Below are 23,820 nucleotides of genomic sequence, written 5' to 3'. Positions count from 1 at the left end.
GTGTAAAAATAATGAGAAACAAAAAGGGTAAGTTTGAGGGTTGGGTACTTTGTTATCAGGCATATCGGCAGAGACTTCGAGGGACCTGTTGTTTCCTAAACTGGCCGGCTCCAGGGTGGGGAGGGTGTTCCCTTGCTGCCTCCTTTCTCTTTCTGGTACTCTGGGATTCATTAAGCATGGAGCTTAGGAACCCAGAGTCCTCTGGAGAAAAAGGGCAAAAAGGGAATTGTGTGGGTTAAGAGAGCAAGAGAAAGACTTTTCTTTTTAATCACATCTAACTCCAGAGTTGGTTGATAAGAGTGAAACATTCTGTAACAAGTAAATCTCTGCTGTCACATGTTAGCATTTTAGCAGTGCCTGACTTAAATCCCTTGCACTCTCTGAATGTCATGAGATGCCTCCTTTGTTGTATCATCAACTAGATGTATCTAGATATTCAAAGGATAAGCCTCTGTTCCTGTCATCATGTTTTCATTTTCATGTTGGCACCACCCATGTCGTGTGAATTGTTAGATAACCACAGGGTATGATTAAAAAGGTCAGAGGTAAGTGAGGTCAAAGATGAATGGCAGATTACTACACTTTACCTTATCACATTGCAAGTCTGGCCATATAAACAAACACCAACTTAACAGCAGCCATATTCTCTTTAAATTGTTTTTATTTACTTGTTACATTGACTAACATAAATAAACAATTTATTTATGAACAAAAGGCACACAGTTCAATTATAAACAAGGAGAACATATTTACAACTTCAAACAATTAGCAAGTATGCAACGCGAATGGCAGCAATGGAAACGGTGAGTTTTTTGGGAAAAAAATAAGAAGAATATGAAGCTGCAGCAACAGCCTCAAGTCCGAGTGGCAAGCCATTGATGTGCCTCTTATTAATGTGGGTTCCAATCCTTGGTCATGGAAGCCACAGCAGAGACATCCATCCACATACGTGATTCACACACTAAACTGTCCAGCACAGAGGAGGGACGCCACGCACACATACACACGATCCCCATTTGTATTCACAGGGGCATGAGAAGACGGGCACTGAAAGGTCACACAGAAACCCTCACAAACGATTGAGGCTGGGAACCATATCTTGACATATCCCATATGGACCATTTAGTCCCTTTCGGATTGCTGGCGCACAACTACTCCGGTCTTTCTCAAACTGGCCGAATGTGCGCACAGGTCTCTTGTGCAGGAATCCAGATGTAAAGTGATCTTCAAATAGCCACTGTATTGCCCACCTCTTCATACTGAATGATGAAGTAAGGATAACTCTGATCATCGCTGAAGATGACAAAGATCTGTGGGTCCATCCAGTTGTCCACGCAGGAGTCAAATAAGTCGCTGCAGGCGTCTCTTGGATTCAGGGGGGGTGGCCGGCGCATGGAAGGGTTGCCCACTGTGAACTTGCCTGTCAAGACTTTGGCCAGAAACATGTAGTGCACACCTCGGGGTGAGCGCTTGGAGAAGTTGTGAGAATAGACAGCCTTGCGTGCAAAGTAGCTGCCTTGGCCGAACATGGTGGCGTGCTTGCCGCATACACGTGGGTCAAAGTTGTGCTTACAGATGCCCTCCACAACATCCTGGGACGTGCCGTGGAACAGGTGGCGTTCGTTCAGCATGCGGTCCATCTCTGACATGTGCCGTGACATGTATTCTTTCTTTCTGTAAAGAGAAGGAGAAATAAACATTTTAATTAATATAGTAAAAAGCCGAAACAATCAGTTTCTGTCAGAAACTGATTGTTTCGCAATACTGTTTCGGCAATATCTGACAACTGAAACTGATTGTTTTGGCAATATCTGACAATACTGTCAGAATTTACAAAATACGTAAGCGAAAGATTAGCACTGAAAAGGTGCGGACATTTTTCTGCCTGATTTGAATGAATACGCATATTTTAGGAGTTTCCTTCAGATTATTAAAATGTATCACGCAACGCAATTTACTATCATTTAATATCTCATCAAATTACTGGTATTTGCTGCATTATTTTGTTTTTAACTGAACAAAATAAGCATGCATTAAAGCAGGAGGTAATTCGCGCTACTCTTGATAGATTGCGTCTGTGTGTCTGTGTTCTTTAATGTGCGCATGGTCAGGAAATCACCTGTAGAGTTTTTCCCTCCCATCTGCACTTTAACAGAATTGAGCTCTAATGTTATTTTGCCCCATTTAGTAAATCTCGACGTAAGACTGTGAGACAACCATGATTCAAACCATAACTTTGTTAGAAACTGCAACACAAAGGACGGTTTTCATCATATTATAAAAACAATGCAAGTTATACAAGTAGATGAACAATTAAAATTAAACATACAAACCGTCAACTAAAGAAAACATCTGTCAAAACCCTCCAAAGAATAAAATGTAGCATCCTATGTTTATCTAGTATACTTGTATGTGATTTACAAGGTACGCGCTATTCCAATTCAAGTTGATGCTGAAATCTTATACTGATCTTAATGCTGTGGTCAATAATTACTGAACTGCAGATATTAAAATTTGATGAAATCTGAAGAAATTAAAAATGACACGCTAAAAACTAAAAGATAAGTAGTATTACACTAGCCTTTGTCTTTACAGCCTCACATCTAAAAAAGCTACTCAAATGACAAGTGTGGGAAAGAAGTTAATTTTGAACCCTGATGTCACCGATTACTGTATGCAAACTTCTAGGACTAAAATAAAACAAACTTTGTTGTGTCAGAGCACGCCAGCTGTCCTTGCACAAAAACAAGACAACAAGCCAAACTCTGGAGCGCTCAGCCTGTCATCTGGTCAAATGGAAACAGAGAAGTGAGAGGGTACAGAGAGGGTGAGTGAACAGATGAGCGCCAGGGACCTGAGTGAACCCAGTCTGCAACAGGGCTCCATTAGCCCACAGTCTGTGCCTCTATTGTTGTGGGCATAGGGGACGTAAGGTCGGCCTGGCTGGGAGAAACTCTCTGATCAGTGGAACACTCAGTATGACACCGCCTGGCCCCAACTGACCTCAAGTGACCCTGCGGCCGCTGACAAGGCCCGGTTGTCACAATCATCGACAGACACGCTCACGCGCACACTGCCGAAGAGCAGTGACTCCATACGCGTCAGTAAAGTCATCGCTCGTGTTGTTTCAGCTTCTCCTTTCATCTCCTTTAAGCTCTTTTACACCAAGCTACTCTGCCATCAGTCTGTTTTGTTCTTTCTTTTACTGATGCAAACAAATCCTCTTTCATGCTTACCCAGTGACATTCTCTCTCTCTCGCTCGTTGGCCAACACCCTGGAAACACTCAGAACTATTGTACAAAAGATCTTCACCTGCACAAGCATATGAACACACCAACCTTTATTCCTTCAGCTCTCTTTCCCAGGCTACTACAATAAGTGCTTGCAGGGGGATGAACTAATCGCTGGATTTGCCAAATGTTGTGAGGTACACTGCATTGAATCTTTGAATGATATTAAACAGATTCGTTTAAGACACGTAGATGCATGTAAATAAGAAATCCACACCTCTATATTCAGTTGGCCTTTCATGGATATATAGGATTTCACATTTCATTCACCTTAATAAACCAAGAAAACAAGCAAACTATACATGAATGCTACTTATTGATGTTATTATACTTAGTCTGGTGTAGGTGGAACATTTTAATTCTATTCATACCTATTTTTAAGAATATAACTTGTTCATCATTCTAATAGGCAGTACAAAAAAAACACTATAAACTTAATAGGCAGTACATACTTTTCGGAAAATATTAATAATTTGATTCGGCTTTAGTACAATGACTAGGCTATATTAAAAGCTATTATTATTATTATTATTATTAATATTTTTTTTAGAAACAACATGTTGTCTATATTATCTTGTTTATATACCACAATATTATATTACAAATATACAGTCTACTGTGTGTTCGTAAACAGCAATCACTCCAGAAATGGCATTACTAGACACACACTAGGAAATATGCAAGGATTAGCTAATCGGTCGCATGCTTAAGATAGCACTGAAGAGACACGCACGCACAAACACACCTCATGAGTCAGCAGCAATAACTCTTTCTTACTGACTCATCCTTTTTTCTGTCACCTATTGTCCGCGGATGGAAGGGCACGAAATGTCTTTCTAAAATAAACCAAGGTCCTAACGCAAGCACCCTTCGCTCTCTCGCTAACTTCCTCAATACATGTTTCACATTTCACACGCCGTGAAGTTAACCTCACAGACCTGCCGCAAAAAAACATCTGTTTCCGACCAACAAAACTTAGTAAGGGCCGTTAACGTGGTTGACACCTAGCAGCTTGAAAGCATACATCAAAGCCTCAAAAGAGGTTCGGGGTGCGGCTAAATGCTCACTTTACAGACGTTTATAAAACGCGAATCTGTCCTGATAACCTTTTTTATTGTCCGTCTTCAACCAGTTCGTAATGTCTACGTTTACCAAACGCCGCTTTGGCCCAAGATAAATAGTCTAAACAACTGTGAATAGCACAAAGGATCTAGACATTGTTTAAAAATCTCCTACCGCACCTTTTGTACTTCTCCCAGAGGAAAGGGTTTTGGACACGGAGGATCTTCAGGATGCGGAACTTGGTCTCAGAGACGGTTTTGTGGAAGAGGCTGTAGACGGTCCGGTAGCTGCGGTCGTCCCGGGAGACAGGCACCTGCAGGAAGTCCTGACTGTTGTTCATGGGTAACCAAGTCTCAGGGTACACTTTGGAAGGACCGCTCGGCGTGGGTGAGAGAGGCTGGTTTCCAGAACTTTCCAGGGAGGAGAGAAATGCTGAGGAAAGGCCACCGAGAGTCCTGAAGAAGAGAGGAAAACGTCATTATTAGGCATTTATTAGACACTTTCATTCAATGCGACAACAGAAGCAATCGAAACCAGCATAATAATAATATTGCTATGATAAGTCACAGCTGATTTCTTCTCAAGTTATGGTACTTGTACGTTTATGGGAGTTCGGAGGTCATGGTTAAATGGAGATCAGGATTGAGTCCTGTGACTAAACATGGCGCTTGATTTTCTAGCGGGTAAAGGTTATCCCTCGAACTAGCGTGACTATCTCACGAGCCTTTAACTTTTATCTTGTGCTACTTTCCCCTCTCAACTACACTGCTGATGCTGGAACTGCAGCAATTCCTTTACCATATATTTTTGAGAGGCACCGAGGAAACGCAAATGAAAAGAAACTAGGGCAATCATTTTGAAGAGATAAGCAAACACTTTCTGGAAATCAACCGTTAAGGCTCTGTTTGTTAAGAGTGTCTGTGTGTGAATGAAAGGGTGATTTATGCCGCTTGCTGAGCATTAACTCAGCTGGTGCAGGCAGCGGTTCGGCCAAATTGTCAATCGCGCTAATGAGTTCCACCCCTGTGCTCGGGACAATTTGTTCCTGATGCTGCAGGACCCTTTGAATGGTTGGAAAAGCGCTGCAGTGGCCTCTACCTGACAACAGGAGCGGATTGATGGCAATAAGCGAACAATCCCTACTTGCAAGTATGAAGAGCGGTAAGATGAATAGCATGTCTAAATCAAACATTAGTAGTAGAAAAAGCGTTGGCGACTTTCCTAAATCAGTTCACGCCGTCGTGTTTCAGTTTAAATTGACTGAAATTCAACCTTTAAAAATGTTTATACATATAGTGATATACAATATTGTCAAAAGGCTAAAATATTGATTTCGCTCCATTAATGCTGGGGACTGCTATAGCAACACACAAAAAATACAATAAATACAATGAAAAGGGCACTGATGTTCGCCTTAACACACATGTAGCTATAAGTCAAAATATCTACATATCTACATGAGTGACTTAGTAGATGTAAGAGATGAAAATATATCATACGGTCAAGTTACGATTCTCATACACAGGTCTGGAACCCATTTAACCATCCTCCCTTCTCCTCCACCTATTTACATCAGTTCAATTAATTTTCTTCCTCTGTCACACATCGCATTACAGACGTAACAGAAATTTCTCTCTTTATGAGAATTATGATAGACTAACTTAGGCTGCAGTCCATGTTCTAGCTTAAGGTGAATAGGAATATTGTATTTCAGGAAAGTGACTTGGAGGCACAAGCAGTACCTCGAGCTATTAAAATAAGATACACGCTTTAAACCCTTCACTGATGGGAATACTGCAAAGTCCGATATGTTCTTGGCGAGCAGCGAACCGCTTGTGAGTTATCTTGGGGCTTTGGAGTGCATAAACAATGGAATAAATAAAAAAAGAATAGGAAACAATTGCGTACGTGGCTCTTTTTAACCTGTTTTGAGGAACAAACCCATTTTGGTACAAAACTGGTTGCTATGGGCTATTTAGTGCGAAATTTTTGTTTTTAGCAAAGGTTTTAGGACACTTTGATGGTAAACGAGGATACTCACTGGAGGTAAGGCGTGAGCATGATGGAGGACCTGAACAGCGGCCGTTTTTTGATCTGCCGGCGGAAACCGAAAACAGCATTTTGCTGGAAGCCCTCGCGAATGTTCAGGATGTACTGATTCTGCAGCGTGATGAAACGGACCTCCTTCAGTCCTCGGCCGCTAGCCTCTTCAATCAACCGAACCACCGGCTGTGAAACGGAGAAAGAGAGAGGAAATGAGTTCAACAGAGAAAAGAGAACAACAGAACACTTAAATGTGCTCCGACTCCCACTCAATTCATCCGGAGCACTGGTCAGAATGTATCCATCATAGGAGATTTTCAGAGGAAATAAAAAGATTTGTTTTCAAAGGAACGCTTATGCAATGTTCTGATTTCAAGCGCTTGTGAGCAGAACAGGACGTCTTCTTCGGTGTGCGCAAGCAAGTTCGACTTGAGACCCAATATATAACGCAATCATGCATATGTTCTTTGAGCACACACACACACACACACACACACTAATTCTAAGGACTGAAAACATCTTTAAAAAATCTTTCAAAAACAGGTTTAGGTGATTCCCATTCTAAAATCAAAAAACATCTGAGCTCGGCATGATGTTTTTATATTTCGAAAAAAAGCCTTTCATGCACAGCAATCCCATATTTATATAAAAAAGAAACACAATAAAAATGTATATTGTGAAATGTTATTACTATAAATAATTGTTTTCTATTTTAACTGATTTTATGATGCATTTTATTCCTGTATAAGAATAAATGACTTCAGCTTTCAGAAATAATTCTAATATGCTGATTTAGTGATCAAGAAATATTTTTATTTGCAAAAACAGGTTACCCCTTTTTTTAGCACAACTTTATGTTGTTGTGTTTTTATTGTGTAAGCTGTATAATTTTATTCGTTTTTTTAACCTTTGTAGTTTGATTGAGGATTGTTGGATTTCTTAGGATCCTTTGATAAATATTTGATGAGCATTTTTATTTAAAATGAAAATCTAACGTAAAATTGCAGTTGACTGAAAGGCATTACAAAAGAAATGAAAGATTGGTGGGTCTCACCTCTGAATATTCCCTCCAGCCAAAGTTATCTCTACAGTAGTACTTCCACACAGTCAGACAGTTAGGGGTGGGGCTTGTGTTTGTGGGCGTAGCTGTGGAGCTGGAAGGCGTGGACAGACGCCTGACGAGGTCAAACTCCAGGTCACAAACTCGCATGGCACTGAAGTCCAACGTAAACACTCGACCGCTGTGCGTGAAACAAAAGTAAACAGATGTAAACACAAAATCCCAAACACATGCACATGACAGTCACTTACACAGAATAAAAACAGTTGGTTCAGTTCCCAACAGCCAATAATCTGTCCTTGAGCCAAGGCATCAATAAAGGTCCTTTGTAGAAAAACAACATCTTACACCTAATTTAATTTCCACAAAATTCCTTGGGCTTATTAGAGAACTCTCCCTTGGTCTTTGTGTTCCTAAAAAACCCAATGAGGGGCGAGATTGTCCTCCAGACGGAGGGGGATGGAACGGTGACCCCTTGACTGCCCCCTGTATTCAAACCCTGGCTTTTTAGGTCACCCTCCTGGGGTGGCGGCTTGCTAATAATGGCCTCATCGATCACACTTACTCTCCAACACAAAGAGGATTTGGGGTTAAAGGTGAAATGTCTGGGCAAAAGTGGTCCAAATGAATGCCCAACCCACATGCAGACCCAGCATTCTACTGGTGGAAGAATAATAGGCCTATACAGGCCCTTTTTAAAGGTCAAATCGTATAAAACGTTTACAAACACAAACCACAAACCATCCACTATTAATGCCCATTTGCGTTCCTGAAAGGCCAAATATGAAACCGCACAAAAGAAATGACACGAAAATGTGACACCGAGGAGCGCAAGACGAGATAAAACGGACCGAGAAACTTAAAAATAATCAACCTCCCACTCAAACACACCTGTAAAGGTCAAAAACCCAGACAACTGCTGAGTGTACTAGACCGAAACTGCCCGACAGAGTCAAAATCAACACTCCTGAAAGTTTTGAGAGCTAATCTCAGAAGCACACCAGAAGGACACAGAGCTCTGACAGGATGGGTGGACTGAGGCCTGAAAGAAACACTCACAAGCGAACGTGGCGGACAGACGCGAGGTAGACTAAACACTGGAAGTCCAGAGAACAGCAGAGAGAAGATCTCAACAACCTCACAAACACATACTGAATACAGTCAAACAGCAAGAGCATTAACAAGCCTTCAAAACATGGCTACGGTAGACAAAACACGAGAACGCTGATCAAAAACAATCTATGTTGCTATCAATTGAAAAAAAAAAGAAAATAAAGCATGATAAAATGATCTCAAAACTTTTTAGAGAATTTATTTTAGTGCTATCCAGAACGAGGACAGTTAAAAATTTGATAATTTTGGGTTGTATCTTACCAACAAGGTAAAAAATACTACCTATATTATGCCATTGTAACAATGAGAATTTTTTTGTTGTAATCAGTTTATATTAGTGATTTTTTATGTACGACAATGTGCTTATTTGTCATAAAATTGTCAACATACACAAATGTATTTGATTTATTCCTTTATATTTGTCAGTGCCAACTATCATTTTAAAAGGTTTGAGAATAAAGCATCTGAGAGAATGAAGAGCAGCACATAAGCTGCCAAAACTGTCATCGTCATAGTCATAGATGGCAAAAAACAGAGAGAATAAGCAAATGAGGGTTATTCGTCTTCCTCGCTCAGCTCACACAATGTCTTTCTATCTTTGAAATCATGCCAACAGACACCAAATCTGATCTAAAAAATGCATGACAAACAAAACCAGGCCCAGACTACACATGCACGCATGCGCTTGTAAGAGAGATAGAGAGAGAGAGAGAGAGAGAGGGAAAGAGGGGGAGGAAGATGCTTATCGCTGCTGTGTTAACTGACCTACTGAATTGAGTCAGCCCAAAACACACGTATGCATAAACCAGTCATTCAAAATGCGGTCTCCATGAGTTTCTCTCACACACACTAATGTGTAAGAGCGCTTCCCAGCAGTCCTGTTCAAAATTAAACCCATTGTGTAAACAAGTTCAAGGGTTCAAAAATTAAGGTTCTGTCATCAATTACTCAACCTAGCGTTGCCGCAAACCCATGTGACTTGAAAGAATGAAAACAGAAATCTCTGATTTACAAATGAAGCGCTCTTTTGACTCAGACTGTTATTAATGAATCGATTCAGCTATTTCACACCGGTGTTATAGCTGACTGAAACTATTAGCTATTGCTTTCGTTTATTGGAATAACGATGCAGCGGCTGAATTACTACTTTGACTAAAATTAAAAAAAAGAACGAAAGGTAAATGTTTAAAAAATATATGCCCATATAATATCTTTTTTAGTTTGTAATGCATTAATAAATGCTAAAACGCGATGCAGATAACGCCAGCTCACAGTTAATACTAGATCACAAAACTGGTTGGAACTGACTGACATAATGAGTCACAGATGGTTAGCAGCTCAGATAATCAGCGATTAATTAAAATATTTGAGTGTTTTTAACACAACCACGGTTGTGGCTTCAGATTTTATAATATATAGCACGCGAGTCACGTGAACTAATTCCAGTTTTATGGTGTTTATCTTTTGGTCCTTATTCACTTCATTTAAAAATGTTCTATTTAAAATTTCACCGAAGGCAGCAGGCCAGGTCTGGAACAACTTGAGGGTGAGTAAATGATAACAGAAATTCAGGCCCTGAAATCATCCCCAGAACCTTCAGCATCTACCAGAACAGTCCTTACTCCCTTTTTCATAGCGAAAGACACACATTGTGTCCTCTCAACTGGAACACCATGGGCTTCAATCATACACACCCAGAATCACTCTAAACCAGCATGTTCGGGACAGACTGTCTTTTACAGACAGTTCTGGGCAAAAACACACATTCTGCCTTAGCAAACGGCTTCTGGCTCAGCCAACAAAAGCCAACAGAGAGAGCGGCTCCCCGCGCTGAAGACCAGAACACAGCCGTTTCAGCACTTCCATCAGGTCACTGGAGCCAAGGCACCAGATAATACCAGTCTAGCAGCCAAACTTGAACATTTAGAGGCGTTAATGTCCTTCAGAACACCAAAAAAGACACTAAATTCAGGACTACTCAAACACCCAGTCGCAGGGGGACAGAATGCAGATTGTTTGTGTAATTTCACGTCTGGAGAACATTCATTATCTCAAGGGGGGCAAGTAAACAAGGGGAGAATAAAATTGACAGCTCTGGAAAAAAAATTGAGTAATCGGAACAAACAAGTTTGTCTCATACGCCGGTAATTGAAACGCACAAAACCAGAACATCTAGACAGGGAATGTGAAAGCATGAGCATGAAGTTCTTAAGAGGTACACCTCACTGGAGTTCTCAGTTATGTCTAATAAACCTAAAGCTACTGTGAACTGCATGATTAACTTATATTAATGAATATAAGTTAATGAATATTAATTCACTTCCCCAAAACATATCTAAATAGCTGTCGTTAATTTTCGCACAGTAGTACTTCAACTATAACTTATTTCTGTCATTTTCGATAGCATTTTAAAGTAAATATTTTAGATGACAATAACAAATTGGCTCAGATCATTTGGACCTGAAGGAATTTGATGACAAATGTTTGTTTTCATGAGCAATTTTTCTTAATTTTGGGTAGAAGTGGCATGTTTGCGGTTCTGAAGACAGTCTTGAGCTCTTCCGCAAGAATACGTGGATCTAATAAAAGCAGGCGACGGAAGCAAGTCTCCGACAGCTCTCACGGCTATGTGTAGGAGTCAAAACTGAGACATCAAAGATCTCGTTTTTAGCGATTTATGTCACAAACACGAAGTGCAAAATATCCGAATCAATAACGCGAATGCAAAAGGCAACAACAACATTATCAGATATCCTGGAATCTATGTACAAAATGTCCGCCCTGACAAAAAAAAACGCTGTCCCTTGCACAACAAGCTGCCAGAAATCCACAGATGCAATACTTAAGATGGGGCTGAGTTTTAGTTTCTTAACAGAAATGAGCCACTTATGAGTTTCACAACCCAAATATCCTTTTGCAGGAATCACTCTATTGCTAGTTTCGCCCCGGGGTGTTGCTGACTCATGCTAAGTCATCTGCGCTCAATACAGCGGCAGAGACATGTTCGACAGTGCCAGCTTTTCTCCTCAGGGCTCGTGACCGAGAAGACCGGCGTGGACACCGCGCTTTCGTTCCACCTGCCCTTCCGCATCTAAATCAGAAGCAAGACAAAGGCCATTAACAAGAACGACGGCTATCACTTCCCAGAGTGAAAACACAACGGCTAAACAGATGAGAGAAAACTGGTTTGGGTAAATGAAGAGAGCTCTTTATAACGCCAGAAAGAAAGAGGGAGAGTTTGGAGTCCGTTTCTTTCTGTTCTTTCTTTCTGCAACACTCGTTCTTTGTCCGGAACTCTCTGCTTGTACAATAAGGTACGATGAGGAAAGAACGGGGCATTCTGGGATTAAAAGGAATGGGTGGTGACTGAGGTGACTGCACTGGGAGGTGATAAATAAGTGTCTCAGAACCACCAGAGCTGTCTCGCTGCTACATTTGTACGCAATGCCTTTTATGACGTCATTTCTCAGACGCGATTATCAACCTGGAAAGCCGGTCGGTGGGATGCAACGCGGCTTGGGTTTCACAACACGGTGCGCTTTAACACGAACACATGCGCATTTGTATAGAGCTCAGCTCGCGTTACCCTTTTCTTTTGGATGTGCATCGAGGTATGCGACACCTAGCACGCAGTGTTTCACTGCGGCACGCACACACACACACACACACATTTGCGCCGGCTTTCCTGACAGACTAGGTTTCACTGTAGCTCACCCACACGCACTTTTCATTTTCGCACAAGTGTCTGCTTCTTTTTCAAGCCTGGCACGCCGAGCTCGAGTCGGCCACCTGTGCACCGGGTAACCATGGCGACCATTATCCGCCAGGGCGCCTGACGGACCGAGTAATAGCACGCTGATAACAATAGAAGTCCCAGTGCCCCCTTACCCTGCCTCGCAGACAAAGCGCGGTCACCCCGTACAGAGGACCCCGTGATGGCTTCAATCCTTTCGGCCTCTTTCCCTCTCTCTCCGGTGCTAAAAATAACCTTCCGGCCATTAAATTAAGTGCAAAGACTGATTCTCTCTGCGCTCATCAGCACAACCTACTTATGAAGCCACAGGCTTTTCTAGTCCACACGCAATTCTGAAAGCAAAGAGCTGTATGACAATGGACATAAAGATTTATAAGCGCAATTAGGGTTGGGTGACATGACTGTATATATCGTGTCTATTCGAGATTTTGCTTTATACTGTATTCCACGGTATGCATGTGTAACATAGTGCTACTTCAGTTACATACACTGGAGTGGTGAGAAAGTACGCACGGATGAGTGGGATGCATAGAGTTATTAAGCGCAATAAACTGTAAAAATAACTCAATTTCAAATGACAAGGACAACACGCAAACAGATCTGTTTTGTGTTATATTGTGCCTGAATGGTCAAACACACACACAGCTATGTCAAAATGCCTGTAATATTCACGCAAACACAGTCGGTTATGTGTTAAATAAAGTTATACCGATGTGCATCAGTTTAGTTGGTCTTAAAGGGACAGCAGTATAATTTAGCTGATGCCTGTCACTATTAAAGTTATTTACCATCTGCACTTCTTTCAAAGAACTCGTTTGATTTATAGAGTAAAGACTATTCTGTGTTTTACTTAGACACTGAGAAATGTCTCGTTATCGTGAAATAAAATTTGTCATACCGTGTAACCAGATTTTGGTCATGTTGCCCACCCCTGTGAATGGGCCGGCAATAAGAAAGATGGAGAGAGTGTAATTAAAGCCAATAAAGGGTGTTGAAGGAAACAGAGAGAAGGAGAGGGAGAGGGGAGCGGTTGATAAGCCAGTTTCACCTCTCTTTATCTCTCTCGCTGCCTGTGAGGTGGAGTCACGGGTGAATAACCTGTTCTGCTCTTCCTGTAAGCCCTGCTAAAGCGCTGCGTCACTTTGATGTCCCCCTGACCCAATCATGAGGCAGCATTCATCGTCACGGTGACCATGACCTGTAACTGCCTGATGATTCACCAGTGTCAGGCGCTGAGATCAGCCAGTGCGCGCACGCACACACACACACCCTCATTTTACTCGAGTCGGTGAAATGTGAAAACATTGAGGACAGGGTGTATTAAAAAACACTAACCTTAAAGTAAATGGTTATAATAAAGGCACTTTTAAAAAGCCTGTTTAGTGATAAAAGGCTAAGTTAAAGCATTGAATAAAACCTGAAAAACACTTAAGTTGAGCCAGTGCGGGAGTTTAGTGGCAATGGTTGACCTTACTGAGAAAACTCATTATCGGCTGCTATATGCGTTTATATAAAGTGCCTTGCGTACTTCGGAATGCAGTACACAGTAAAACTATTTTTGTTCGTGTACTTACTAAGCCTTAGTTTTGCATTTTAAAACCCATATACACGATGCCATTTAAATGAAGTTTGAAATCCCCTAAACTGCTCACTCCTGCCCCGATCTAAATCAGTGATAAGCAAAGCAACATTTCTGTTTCGCTCAGATGTAAACAAGCAACATGGAAGCCACAAGTTTGAATTTGGCTATTTTTAAATGAATATTATTTAAATGTTGAATACACACTTCATTCTATGGTCTATTTTTCAGCATTAACGAACCATTAACTATGACATTTGCATAAATGCACTTCTAACTTCTTATAATAGTGAGGAATATGAAACGGAAATGGAAAGAGGTGTTTTCGTCAGTTTTGTGACTTACATCTGATTGAAAGAGATTATCAAAAAAGAAAAACAGGTAGAGCGGAGACTCGTTTCTGTCCGTTGGTTGCAGATGGGATGTAAGCAGATCTAAATGCAATTTTAAAAATTATTGGAAAATTCAACTTACTAGACCAAAAGATCAAATTATGACATTTTAAATCAGCTGACTAAAACGTAAATGCATGGATAAAATTTTAACAGTAAGATCGATAAGATACTGTAAATTTTACATTTTCACAGTAAGATCAATAGATACTGTAAATTTAAATTCCATGCAGAATTTAGCAATCTGCAGTCACAATGAAAATTTTCAAAACCTTTTCGACTCTATAATTCTCATGCTTGTTCGCGGTTTCAGATTATGAGCTGACAACAGCATATTCTGAAGCGATGCGTATGCAACGTACGAGTTCAGATTTTTGACCTTACTTTAACTTGCCCAGTTCGGGCCTTTCTCTTGTTATCCAGCACTTCTGCAAATCAGGGGAACTTGAGCCGAGCTGGCAAACTAAAACACTACACAGTTCTGCTTTTCTGAAAGCTGAATCGTGGTTCTGCTGATTTCACCAGCTTTAAAACACACACACACTCACACACGCACCCCGGGTACTGAAGAGAAACAGTGGTAAAAGGGTCAAAGCGGGAGAGGGAGGTGGCTAAAAGAGCGTGTGGAGAGAGAGAACGCATGAAGTGTGAAGGATTAGCGGCCCTTAAAAACCTTGTGCGCCGCTGAGCGCGCCCAGCCCCAAGGTCTGCGTCGGGACTGGCATGTTCCACGCACAACCACTTCTAAAAGACACGCTCCGATGATTACCCTCTAACCCGGCGACCCCGTGCCCCCCCCCTGGCACGTACGCTCCGAACGCCTGTAAAAAAGGCACCTCTGAGCCAGCTGTGCTTTATGCGGTGTCTGTCGGCCGGCCCGGGAAAACAAAGCAGATCAAATCCGAGAGGAAAGAGAGAGACATTTAATATTTCTACGCTCCACTGCCCCTCATTCCAAAACAGCAGAGCACGGTACGATCTTCTTAATCCCGTGCACACAAAACAACTCACTTTTACGTGCTCAGCTTCGGCAGCCCGCATGCCGGCGTTATTCACACCCAGCACGAGCGTCACAGCCTGAGAAGAATTAAACAAACACGCAGGCTCACGTATGCACCTGATCGCACACTACTAACCCTGAGATAAGGCAGGCACCTCTGCGGGTGGTAAACTCGGCAATGAGACACGCTCGGCAAACAGATACTTCGAAAACACACACACGGTGACACGCAGGGCAGCTGCACAAGTCTATATGCGGCTTTTTTGGTTACATGCTATACAGTTGCTATACGCACATTTGCAAACAGACAAAGGCTCTATTATTGGTGTTCTTTATCCCGTGGGGGGAAAAATACTAGAATGCTTCATCCGCCCAATGAAAGCCAACGGGGTCCAAAACAACACGGCTTTCATTGTGAGCATTCTTCAAAATAAACGTGTGCTCCACAGAATAAAGAAAGGTAAAGGTTTATACTGTATGTAAATAAAAGCCTAAATGAAATCATAGCAAAGTGACTCTTCAGGGCACTGATCCACTCGACTCTTCTTTTCCAAACCCTGATATAAGGGACTTCAACAGAGGGACGGGAATGTCTAAGTTTACCTCAAAACAAAAGCCTTACGGGTCTGGATCGACAAGGGTGAATAAATGACAGACGTTTCATTTTCTGCTGAACTTTCCTTTTAAATGAATAACAGCAATGGTTAAAGTTTGAACCAGGCGACTTTTGGAGAAGTCATAGCTTACATTGGCTCATGAGCAAGCATTTTTATCCGACGCTGCGCTGACTTATGTCACCATCACGCAGCAGCCAAGAAAACCCATTCAACAGATGACCCATTCCCATCACCTGATCCTACCAAAATACATCGCTTCCAAAAATAATCGATGCAGCTGTCTATCCGTGTACCTGTAAGCTTGCATTACTCCGATAAAAAGCGAGAGCTATCATTTAGTAACATGGTCGTATCTACACGGAAACTCTACTGTAATAAAAGCCTCTGACTGGCAGCTGATTATGAAGTGCAAAGGGCTTTCCATTCTTCCTCTTCAAGCGATTTAAGGGAATAAATCAACCTCAATCAACACTCTTGACTTCTCGTTTTTTGTTTCCATTCAGGGAGGACACGCTCAAAAGAGCTGAGGGCTAAGCGAACGCTCTCGTTTCCCTCTTTGCTCCCCGTAAGGAGAGAAAAAAAGTCTTCAAAAAGTCTCAGGATGTTCTGGAGGCCACGGGCTAATGGGACATGCGCTACTGAGCGCCATGTGGGACCAGGACTGAACTGTTTGTTCAGACAACCCCGGCCACTATTTGGCTCTTTCTCTTTGTCTCTCTCAGCAAGAGGGGAACACGTGAATATACTTCAGCTGCAAATTCAGCCAGCTTTTGTTTAGGTTACAAAAGCACATTTGAAAGTGTGAGAGAACATTAGCACGTTGTGATCTGACTAGCCCAAAAAGTCAAAACAACTCTGATATTTGGTAAAAAGAAATACTGTTGTTATACATGTATGTAACATGGTAATAACATTGTATTTTAACACAAACGCTATATGGTAATGCTAGCAAATATACCTAAGTTATAGATGACAGTACCGTGATGCCATTATGGTACAGAAACTCATGTATCATGGTATATATATGGTATCATAGTGCAAATATACTCTTAAAAATAAAGGTGCTTTAAACGTTCTTCAAAGTGATGCCATACAACAACCATCTCTTTATAAAAACCTTTTGTGAAACAAAGTTTCTTCAGAGGTTAAAGGTTCTCCAATGGCAATCGTGAAGCACCTTTATACAAAAAAGTGTATACAAAAAAAAAACAAAAGAAAAAAACACTTAAAGTGCATATTCACACACATGCCAGATATCCAAAGGTACGGTATGTAATTACCATTTTTATAAGTCTGATAGAAAAAGAATGCAGGAAGAACAAATTTTATGAGTCAAACCGACGGTGAAGTGTGAAAAGTCAAGAGACCTCACCCATGTGAATAATTTCATGGCCCGTCTAAGGCGTTATCTCCTTTCTCACACACACGCAGGCACACATGCACGCAAACACACATGCAAACACCTTGGTTTCAGGTCACCGTGCCCTTGGTGCACAGCGAGATTGTGTGACAAAACACAATCATCTCACCCTCAGCTGCTCCCATGGAGACCAAACTTTCAAGATCAAGGGTCACGGTTCTCACACACTGCGGCACAATGACGGGCGCCTGCACATCCATTTCTAAGGATAGATGTAAGAATGAAGAAAGCCTCTGCTCGTGGGGATTACTGGAAGCCAATGTAAACAGCCTGACTAGTGATCCTGTGACTTGGCATTCAAAAATACTGCGGCCCTGGGGTATTGGGACACTTCGGTCACATTAACAATGATTTGCATTGCAATAAAAAGCAATTGTTGGACATGTTTCACTTCGTTCTGCAAAAAAGGCTCCATATACCATATATTAATTCTCGCCTGCATATCTATTGATTTGCCCACCATGTTTAACATTTTTCGTTTTCAGAATCGTTTTAATTGAAAAGTCATTTTTTTCTCCTTTAAAAGTAAAAGCCAACGAGTTTCATACTGTGTCGCTGCATTTGAAAATTAAGCATTTGGACGACAAAATGTTAAACCAAGATCTAGTAGGTGATTTTTGAATATGTTTGTCTTGTGTCTGACAACCGCAAAGTGTCTAATTTAAAACCAAACTGTAAAAGCCCCTTTCCAGCCTACTAATTTTCTTTAAAATGCCAATACAGTATGTCTAATATCGTGCATTCTTGGCATTTAAAAGAGCAGTGCCCCCAGAGCATCTGGACATTTGGTGAAGAAAACAAAACGTCAAACCAAGATCTAAGAAGCCTAAATCCTAAATTCATGTGGCGTGTTTTACTTGAAAAGTCCTTTCCACTCTTTAAAAGGAAAAATTTCCAAAGCAATTACACTCACAAATTATTATTTGTGCCCAAAGTATCCAAATGTGTAACTATTTGCAACGTTTGTCACACAGACCCTCTCATTTCGCTTTGAAACGGTCTGTAACATTACACAATGACTCCTTCTAGAAAAAATCCTCCACGCAAACAAAAAAGACGGGGGGTCAGCAGATAAGGGTGTGGTTTACAGGCTCCGTGGGTCTCACTTTACCCCTGAACCACCAAAGTCAGCAGGAGGTTAATGGTCGGCTCTAGCTATTAACATGAAACAGGTCACTGTGAGCCACAGTTCTGAGAGCACATGGTCTAAACGGGCCAACAGAGACAGTTGTGTGGCCATTCTGGCCGTTCAACTCCGTAGACAAAGACCCCCTAAATAGCTGGCTATCCCGCGGGAAAATTTCCATGACAAATCGACAATGCCATCTTCAAGAAGGAAGCAGCCGGGAGCTGTGTCATGGTGAGCATTAAAAATCACTGTCTCTTTTGCTTTGTCATGACCAAGTGCGCTTCCTTTTCGAAAGCCATTTTTGCATACAGATCAAGTTTGGGACCTTAACAAAAAGGCACTTTTGTTTAAGCTAAAAAAAAAAAATTGAACTCCCACCGGGTCAAAGCAACTAAAAAGTGCGTACTAAAAAATTTGTACATCTAAGGACGTTGGCGTGCACGCAAATGATCGATAAAACGAAATAAAACGTCCATTCACTGAGACTTAACGTGTTGCGTGCGCGAGAGCGAGTGTGGGCGGGCGAGCGAGCTCATAATTGCGCGCCGTCCCTAAAGCTCATTTATTTGCGTGCTTGCGAGCGGGTCTGCGTGTGAGCCCTTCTCTGTCTGCGCGACGGGTGCGTGCGACCGCCCGAGCGTGTGGCGTGCCGTGTGTGTGCGTCTGACCGGGTGGGTCGAGCGAGTTCACGGCTCACAGCTGTCAGTCCGCTTCCACATGTCAGGCCGGCCGGCGGAAGGCTTATGGGAAAGAAGCGCTCTCAGTCACAACGCACGCTCTCTTACATACGAGGCAACTTCCTGTCACGTACTGCGCTCTTTCACTTTAACCGGGTGTCTACTTCTGCGCGCCTCGCTGAAAAACAGCGCCGGTTCGCTGGTCCCTCTGGTGGTTTTAGACGCTTTTTTAGCAGGTCTGGCTGACAAGTTAAACCAGATAAGACTAGTCAACCAAACTGGATTAGGCTGTTTTTTTGGTTGTTGTCGTTAAGTAGAGGATCACACCAGTCCCTTCCTCGCACCGATTTTGTCTGTTTTCTAACCGAACCGCCTCGCTTTGCTGTACCCGGGCCTAAGCACAAACGGCCGAAGCCGCTCGAGAGGTTTCAACGAAAAGCGGCGTTAACCCAGAGGGCAAAACCAGAAGCACTTACAGAAACTTAAGCCTGACATGTTCGTTGTCAGGGTTGCAATAAAGCCTTTCCAGTTGTTCTTGAGAGTCATCCGATATGCTCTGCCAGATCTGCGTATCTGCTCTGCGGATTTGCCAGTGGTAAGGTAAAACGGTGTGATGCTGGGCGCAGTCGCTGCCGTAGACGCAAACGCCCTGGAGGAAATCCACACAGATCGATACAGCGTCCCCTTGATGCGTGTGATACTGGAGCTGGGTCAGGAGTTCAAACACTAGATCCAAAGAGGCTTCCTCGCTTTTATCCTGAAAGATCTCGCCCTCTTTGATGGCGAGGCAATTTGCACCCTGCAAAGTCTCGGTGGCGTAGATGTCATTTAACTTCGACCCCGAAACATCTGAGGGGGGCGCCGCCTCGTCGCGCTCCTGGGGCTGGAAGCGACGCTCATTAGCGTCTATCGACACCCGCTGGATATCCGTCACCTTCTGTTCCCCCGCAAGCTCGCTCGCGGCCACGACGGGGTTCGCGCTCTCCTCCTCGTCCTCCTCCTTCAGGCACACCTGACTAATCCTCGACTGCTTCTCCACGGCGGCGGTGCATATATTCCGCTGAGGTCGAGCCGGGTTACGCGGAACAAACACTCCGTCCCCCGACACGAGAGCGTCTGAGTTTAGCAACGTGCTCAAAATAGGGTCCTCTAAAGCGCGTAGGCATTTTGTATCCAGTTTTCTTTGTGCGTGTTTCTTTTTGAAGTAGGGCTTCACTAACGGGATCTTGTCGCCGAGTCCCATCTGCTGCTCGGCGAAGTCCCCGGTCCCCACGGGCAGACCTAAAGCCGGCACAGCGGTGTCAACTGCGTCCTGCATGGTGCAAAAATGTCTCCAGGACACCTATTCAGAAAAAGCAGAGCATATTCAGTGTCGGGGTGGAGTAGAAACGAAACGGATGGAGGTTTGAAAGTATGCAGTGTTTGGCTCATTTATACACAAATGATCACTTAATGCTGTATTGCACATTTGCCGGGACGGTCACGGCTAAACTTAGCGTCGCGCTCACCGGAAGAGGTTACTATAGCAACAGCACGCCGCTCGAGCGCTTCCTACTAAGACGCGTCTGACATCACGGGATCAAAACATTAGCATTAGTTATTAGATTTAAACGTTCGGTAAATGTACAGCGTTTCGGTAAACAAGTCTGAACGTTAGTTAGCCGCGCGTGCAAGAGGAGTCAAACGGAAGTTCAGGTCAGAAGAGATTAGATCACTGTCAGCCTCACTGAATGATTCTCACACTCTCGCAATGTTTATTCTTCAAATGTTGCGCACAGCGCGTGACACCTCCTCGGAGCGCACGAACGTTTAAGACGACCAACTTAAAAACGACCGTTAAACCGCATCAGACGCGCATCCAGGCTTAATAACGCGCGCTGTCGCTTCACTCCTCGACGGACATTAGCAGGTGATTAATCAATACTTTTAGCTGGGCGTACGCTGAAACCTTTCTTTTCTCGAGAAGCGAGAGGAGGTGGCATTAGAGAAACAGAAAGTTTCCTTCGAGACCCTCCTCCCCCAGAAAACTGCAAAAACAAAAAAATGCTCATCACGATAACGGCATTCAATTCAAGTCATTTCTTCATAGCTCCACTTACCCGTTAAGGTTATAACTTCATATTCCGGAGCAGCGTTCAAAATTGAGCTTTCGTTTTTAAGCGTTCGCTTCTCTGTGCCTGCACGTAAACACCGACCGCGGGCGCAATTGCGATTTAACGCGTAAACAATTATCATTAAAAAAATAATATTCGTCTTGATGTACCCTCTGCGAGCGAACAGCGCCGTTTAATTACGCCGCTCTTCGCGATATAAATCAGTCGAACGCAAGCCAAACGATCCCTTGGGAGTATTTTGATGGCTTGATCTAGATACATGGAGTTGGGAGCGTACGTGCCAGTTGCCAATAGCTGCTCGTTCTAGTTCGCACGTACTGCCTGTGTTAAAGCGATCATTGCCCACCGCGGCGCCTGGCCTCCGTTCTTTTAGAAACATTACATTACAGCCAAAATCTACCGCTATGTAAAGACCGAGTACAGTTGAACGATTTATTAGTGTCCGATTGCAGCTTTTTTTTTTCCCTCCCCGTACGCAATGCAGAAACAGCGCTCCTTTTTTCCCAGTGGATTAGGCTCGGTTAAACGCTCTATATATTCCGAATCCTTTACCTGTAAAACTTCCCGACTCCTTTGACGCTACTGTCGAAGCCGGTAGCCCGTCCCGGGGAATTCGCACTCCTCTCTCATACAGGACACAGACAAAAGCGTTCATCCACAGAGCGAAGCGTTCACGTCCGTCTCCAGGAGCTTCTGAGCGGATCGCAGCTGTTGCGGAACACAAGCGCGATAAGACTCGCTCGTCCAATCACAGCGCGGCGTGGAACGTGAAGGGGGCGGCGCTTTGGCTTCTGCTGGAGCGGAGGAAAAAAAAAATCAGGAAGTTGTCCGATGCGTGCATGTGTTTTGACTCACCCGGCTAGTTCGCTTAATGCCAGAAATCATCAGGCGTTGTAATTATACGGTCTAAACTGCTTTCACGTAATAAAACTCTTATCAGAAATGTACGAGGAGAGGTGAACGGTCAAATGGCACATATATCCAACAAAAGAAGTGAGATTCTGAAGGGCAGATTTAAGGAACGTGGTCATGGGAGCGCTAGGAAAATTAAACTTATTAGTCACCAGGACCAAATAGGCGTATTAATAACTCATTTGTTTAAGAGGGACAGGTTTAGGGAGACTAACCCAGGTCTAATCCTAACCCAATACATACTATAATTATTGTTTGCCGTTAAAAACAATGCCACTCAGACAGAAAAATCATAAGTACTGTGTCATAACTAATATTTAATATCTGTAGCAATAGTCAACGATACACTGTATGGGTCAAAATGATTATTTTTCTATTATGCCAAAAAATCTGGACACTAAGTAGTATGTTCCATAAAGCTATTTTGCAAATTTCCTATCGGAAATATATCAAAACTTAATTTTTGATTAGGAATATGTATTGCTCGTGACTTTTCCTCAACGGCTTTAAAGGTGTTTTTTTTAATTTTCCATTTTTTCCAGCCTCACATTCCAGATTTTCAAAAAGTTGTATCTAAGTCAAATATTAACCTATATATCCTGTTATTTTATCTCAACAAACCTGTTATTCAGCTTTCAGATGAAGTATAAATCTCAATAAAAACAAAACAAATCTTTATGAATAGATATGCGGTCCTGGGTCACACATATAAGCTGAAAACCTAAACAAATGCGTATGACATATGCTGATCACTAAGACAAATATGCAATAACATACGTAGATAATAACAGCGAATTAAACATAATTACCCTAAATCGAACCCTAGTGGGCATTATTACTGAACACTTGTTTCACTATACAAAAATAAAGTGATTGCTGCCCTGTTGGAAACCCCAGCCATGGATCACGGAGTGACGTGGGACTGAAATGAGGTGAAAGGTTATTCGTTGCGCTAATGACACAAGCTGTTTTCACAGAAACTTTACACCTTCGCTCCTGCAAACTGCATTCTGGTACAACCACCCCGCACGGTTCACAACAGCAGCCTAAGCAAATACACACCAGACCGTAGTGCGAGTGTAGGCTCGTCAGACGTAAGATTCAATCAGACAGTTGTCATTCCGCTTAAAAACGCATTCTCTTTACTGCAAAATGTGAAATCTGCCATTGAAAGGAGTAAAGAGACACAAATGTTTAATTGCATGGCTACGCCTCTGTGGCCGAGTTCACATTGTACCTCGCCCAAAACACGTTCTCTGTCTTGTGCATAGACATGTCGGTACGAGCCCTCCCTCACAGCGGAATCTACAGCGAAATACAGTGACGTCTTTGCGTTCCCATGGCTCTGTACTTCGCACTCTTAATAATCGTCATTTCCCGTTTGGGTTGAAAAGCTGTTAACCTGACATAAAAACTCTGTACTTATCACGACGATGCATATTAAAGGTTTTGTAATGACATAATTACACCGCATAGACCTGGAAAGTCTTCCATATCAGAGTACGTTTAATGATCGACTTAGCTAAATCGTACTTAATTACTAATTAAGCTGGTGCTTGTTATTTTGGGACTCAAAATCGACTTTGTGTGCCACTGAACTATCTGAAGTAGGTCGTCTGTGATTGATGCGTTTATTTGCTCAAACGCCGTAAATATA

The 23,820-nt window shown here is 42.6% G+C and overlaps 1 protein-coding gene across 1 annotated transcript; it reads right to left on the bottom strand.

Moving 5' to 3' along the window:
* Positions 1-643: 643 nt before the first annotated feature.
* On the bottom strand, positions 644-21,960 carry LOC122335084 (TCDD-inducible poly(ADP-ribose) polymerase). The gene is made up of 6 exons (XM_043232843.1): positions 21,804-21,960; positions 19,614-20,479; positions 7,451-7,637; positions 6,395-6,582; positions 4,533-4,808; positions 644-1,674 (listed from the first exon to the last, which is right to left on the bottom strand). The coding sequence occupies exons 2-6, from the start codon at positions 20,453-20,455 to the stop codon at positions 1,227-1,229; spliced, it is 1,941 nt and encodes a 646-aa protein (XP_043088778.1). The 5' UTR covers positions 20,456-20,479; positions 21,804-21,960; the 3' UTR covers positions 644-1,226.
* Between the last annotated feature and the right edge of the window lie 1,860 nt (positions 21,961-23,820).

This window comes from Puntigrus tetrazona, unplaced genomic scaffold (genome assembly GCF_018831695.1).
Source record: "Puntigrus tetrazona isolate hp1 unplaced genomic scaffold, ASM1883169v1 S000000715, whole genome shotgun sequence".
Taxonomy (NCBI): Eukaryota; Metazoa; Chordata; class Actinopteri; order Cypriniformes; family Cyprinidae; genus Puntigrus; species Puntigrus tetrazona.
The sequence above is the reverse complement of the archived record's forward strand: the minus strand, read 5'-3'. Positions and strand labels throughout refer to the sequence as shown.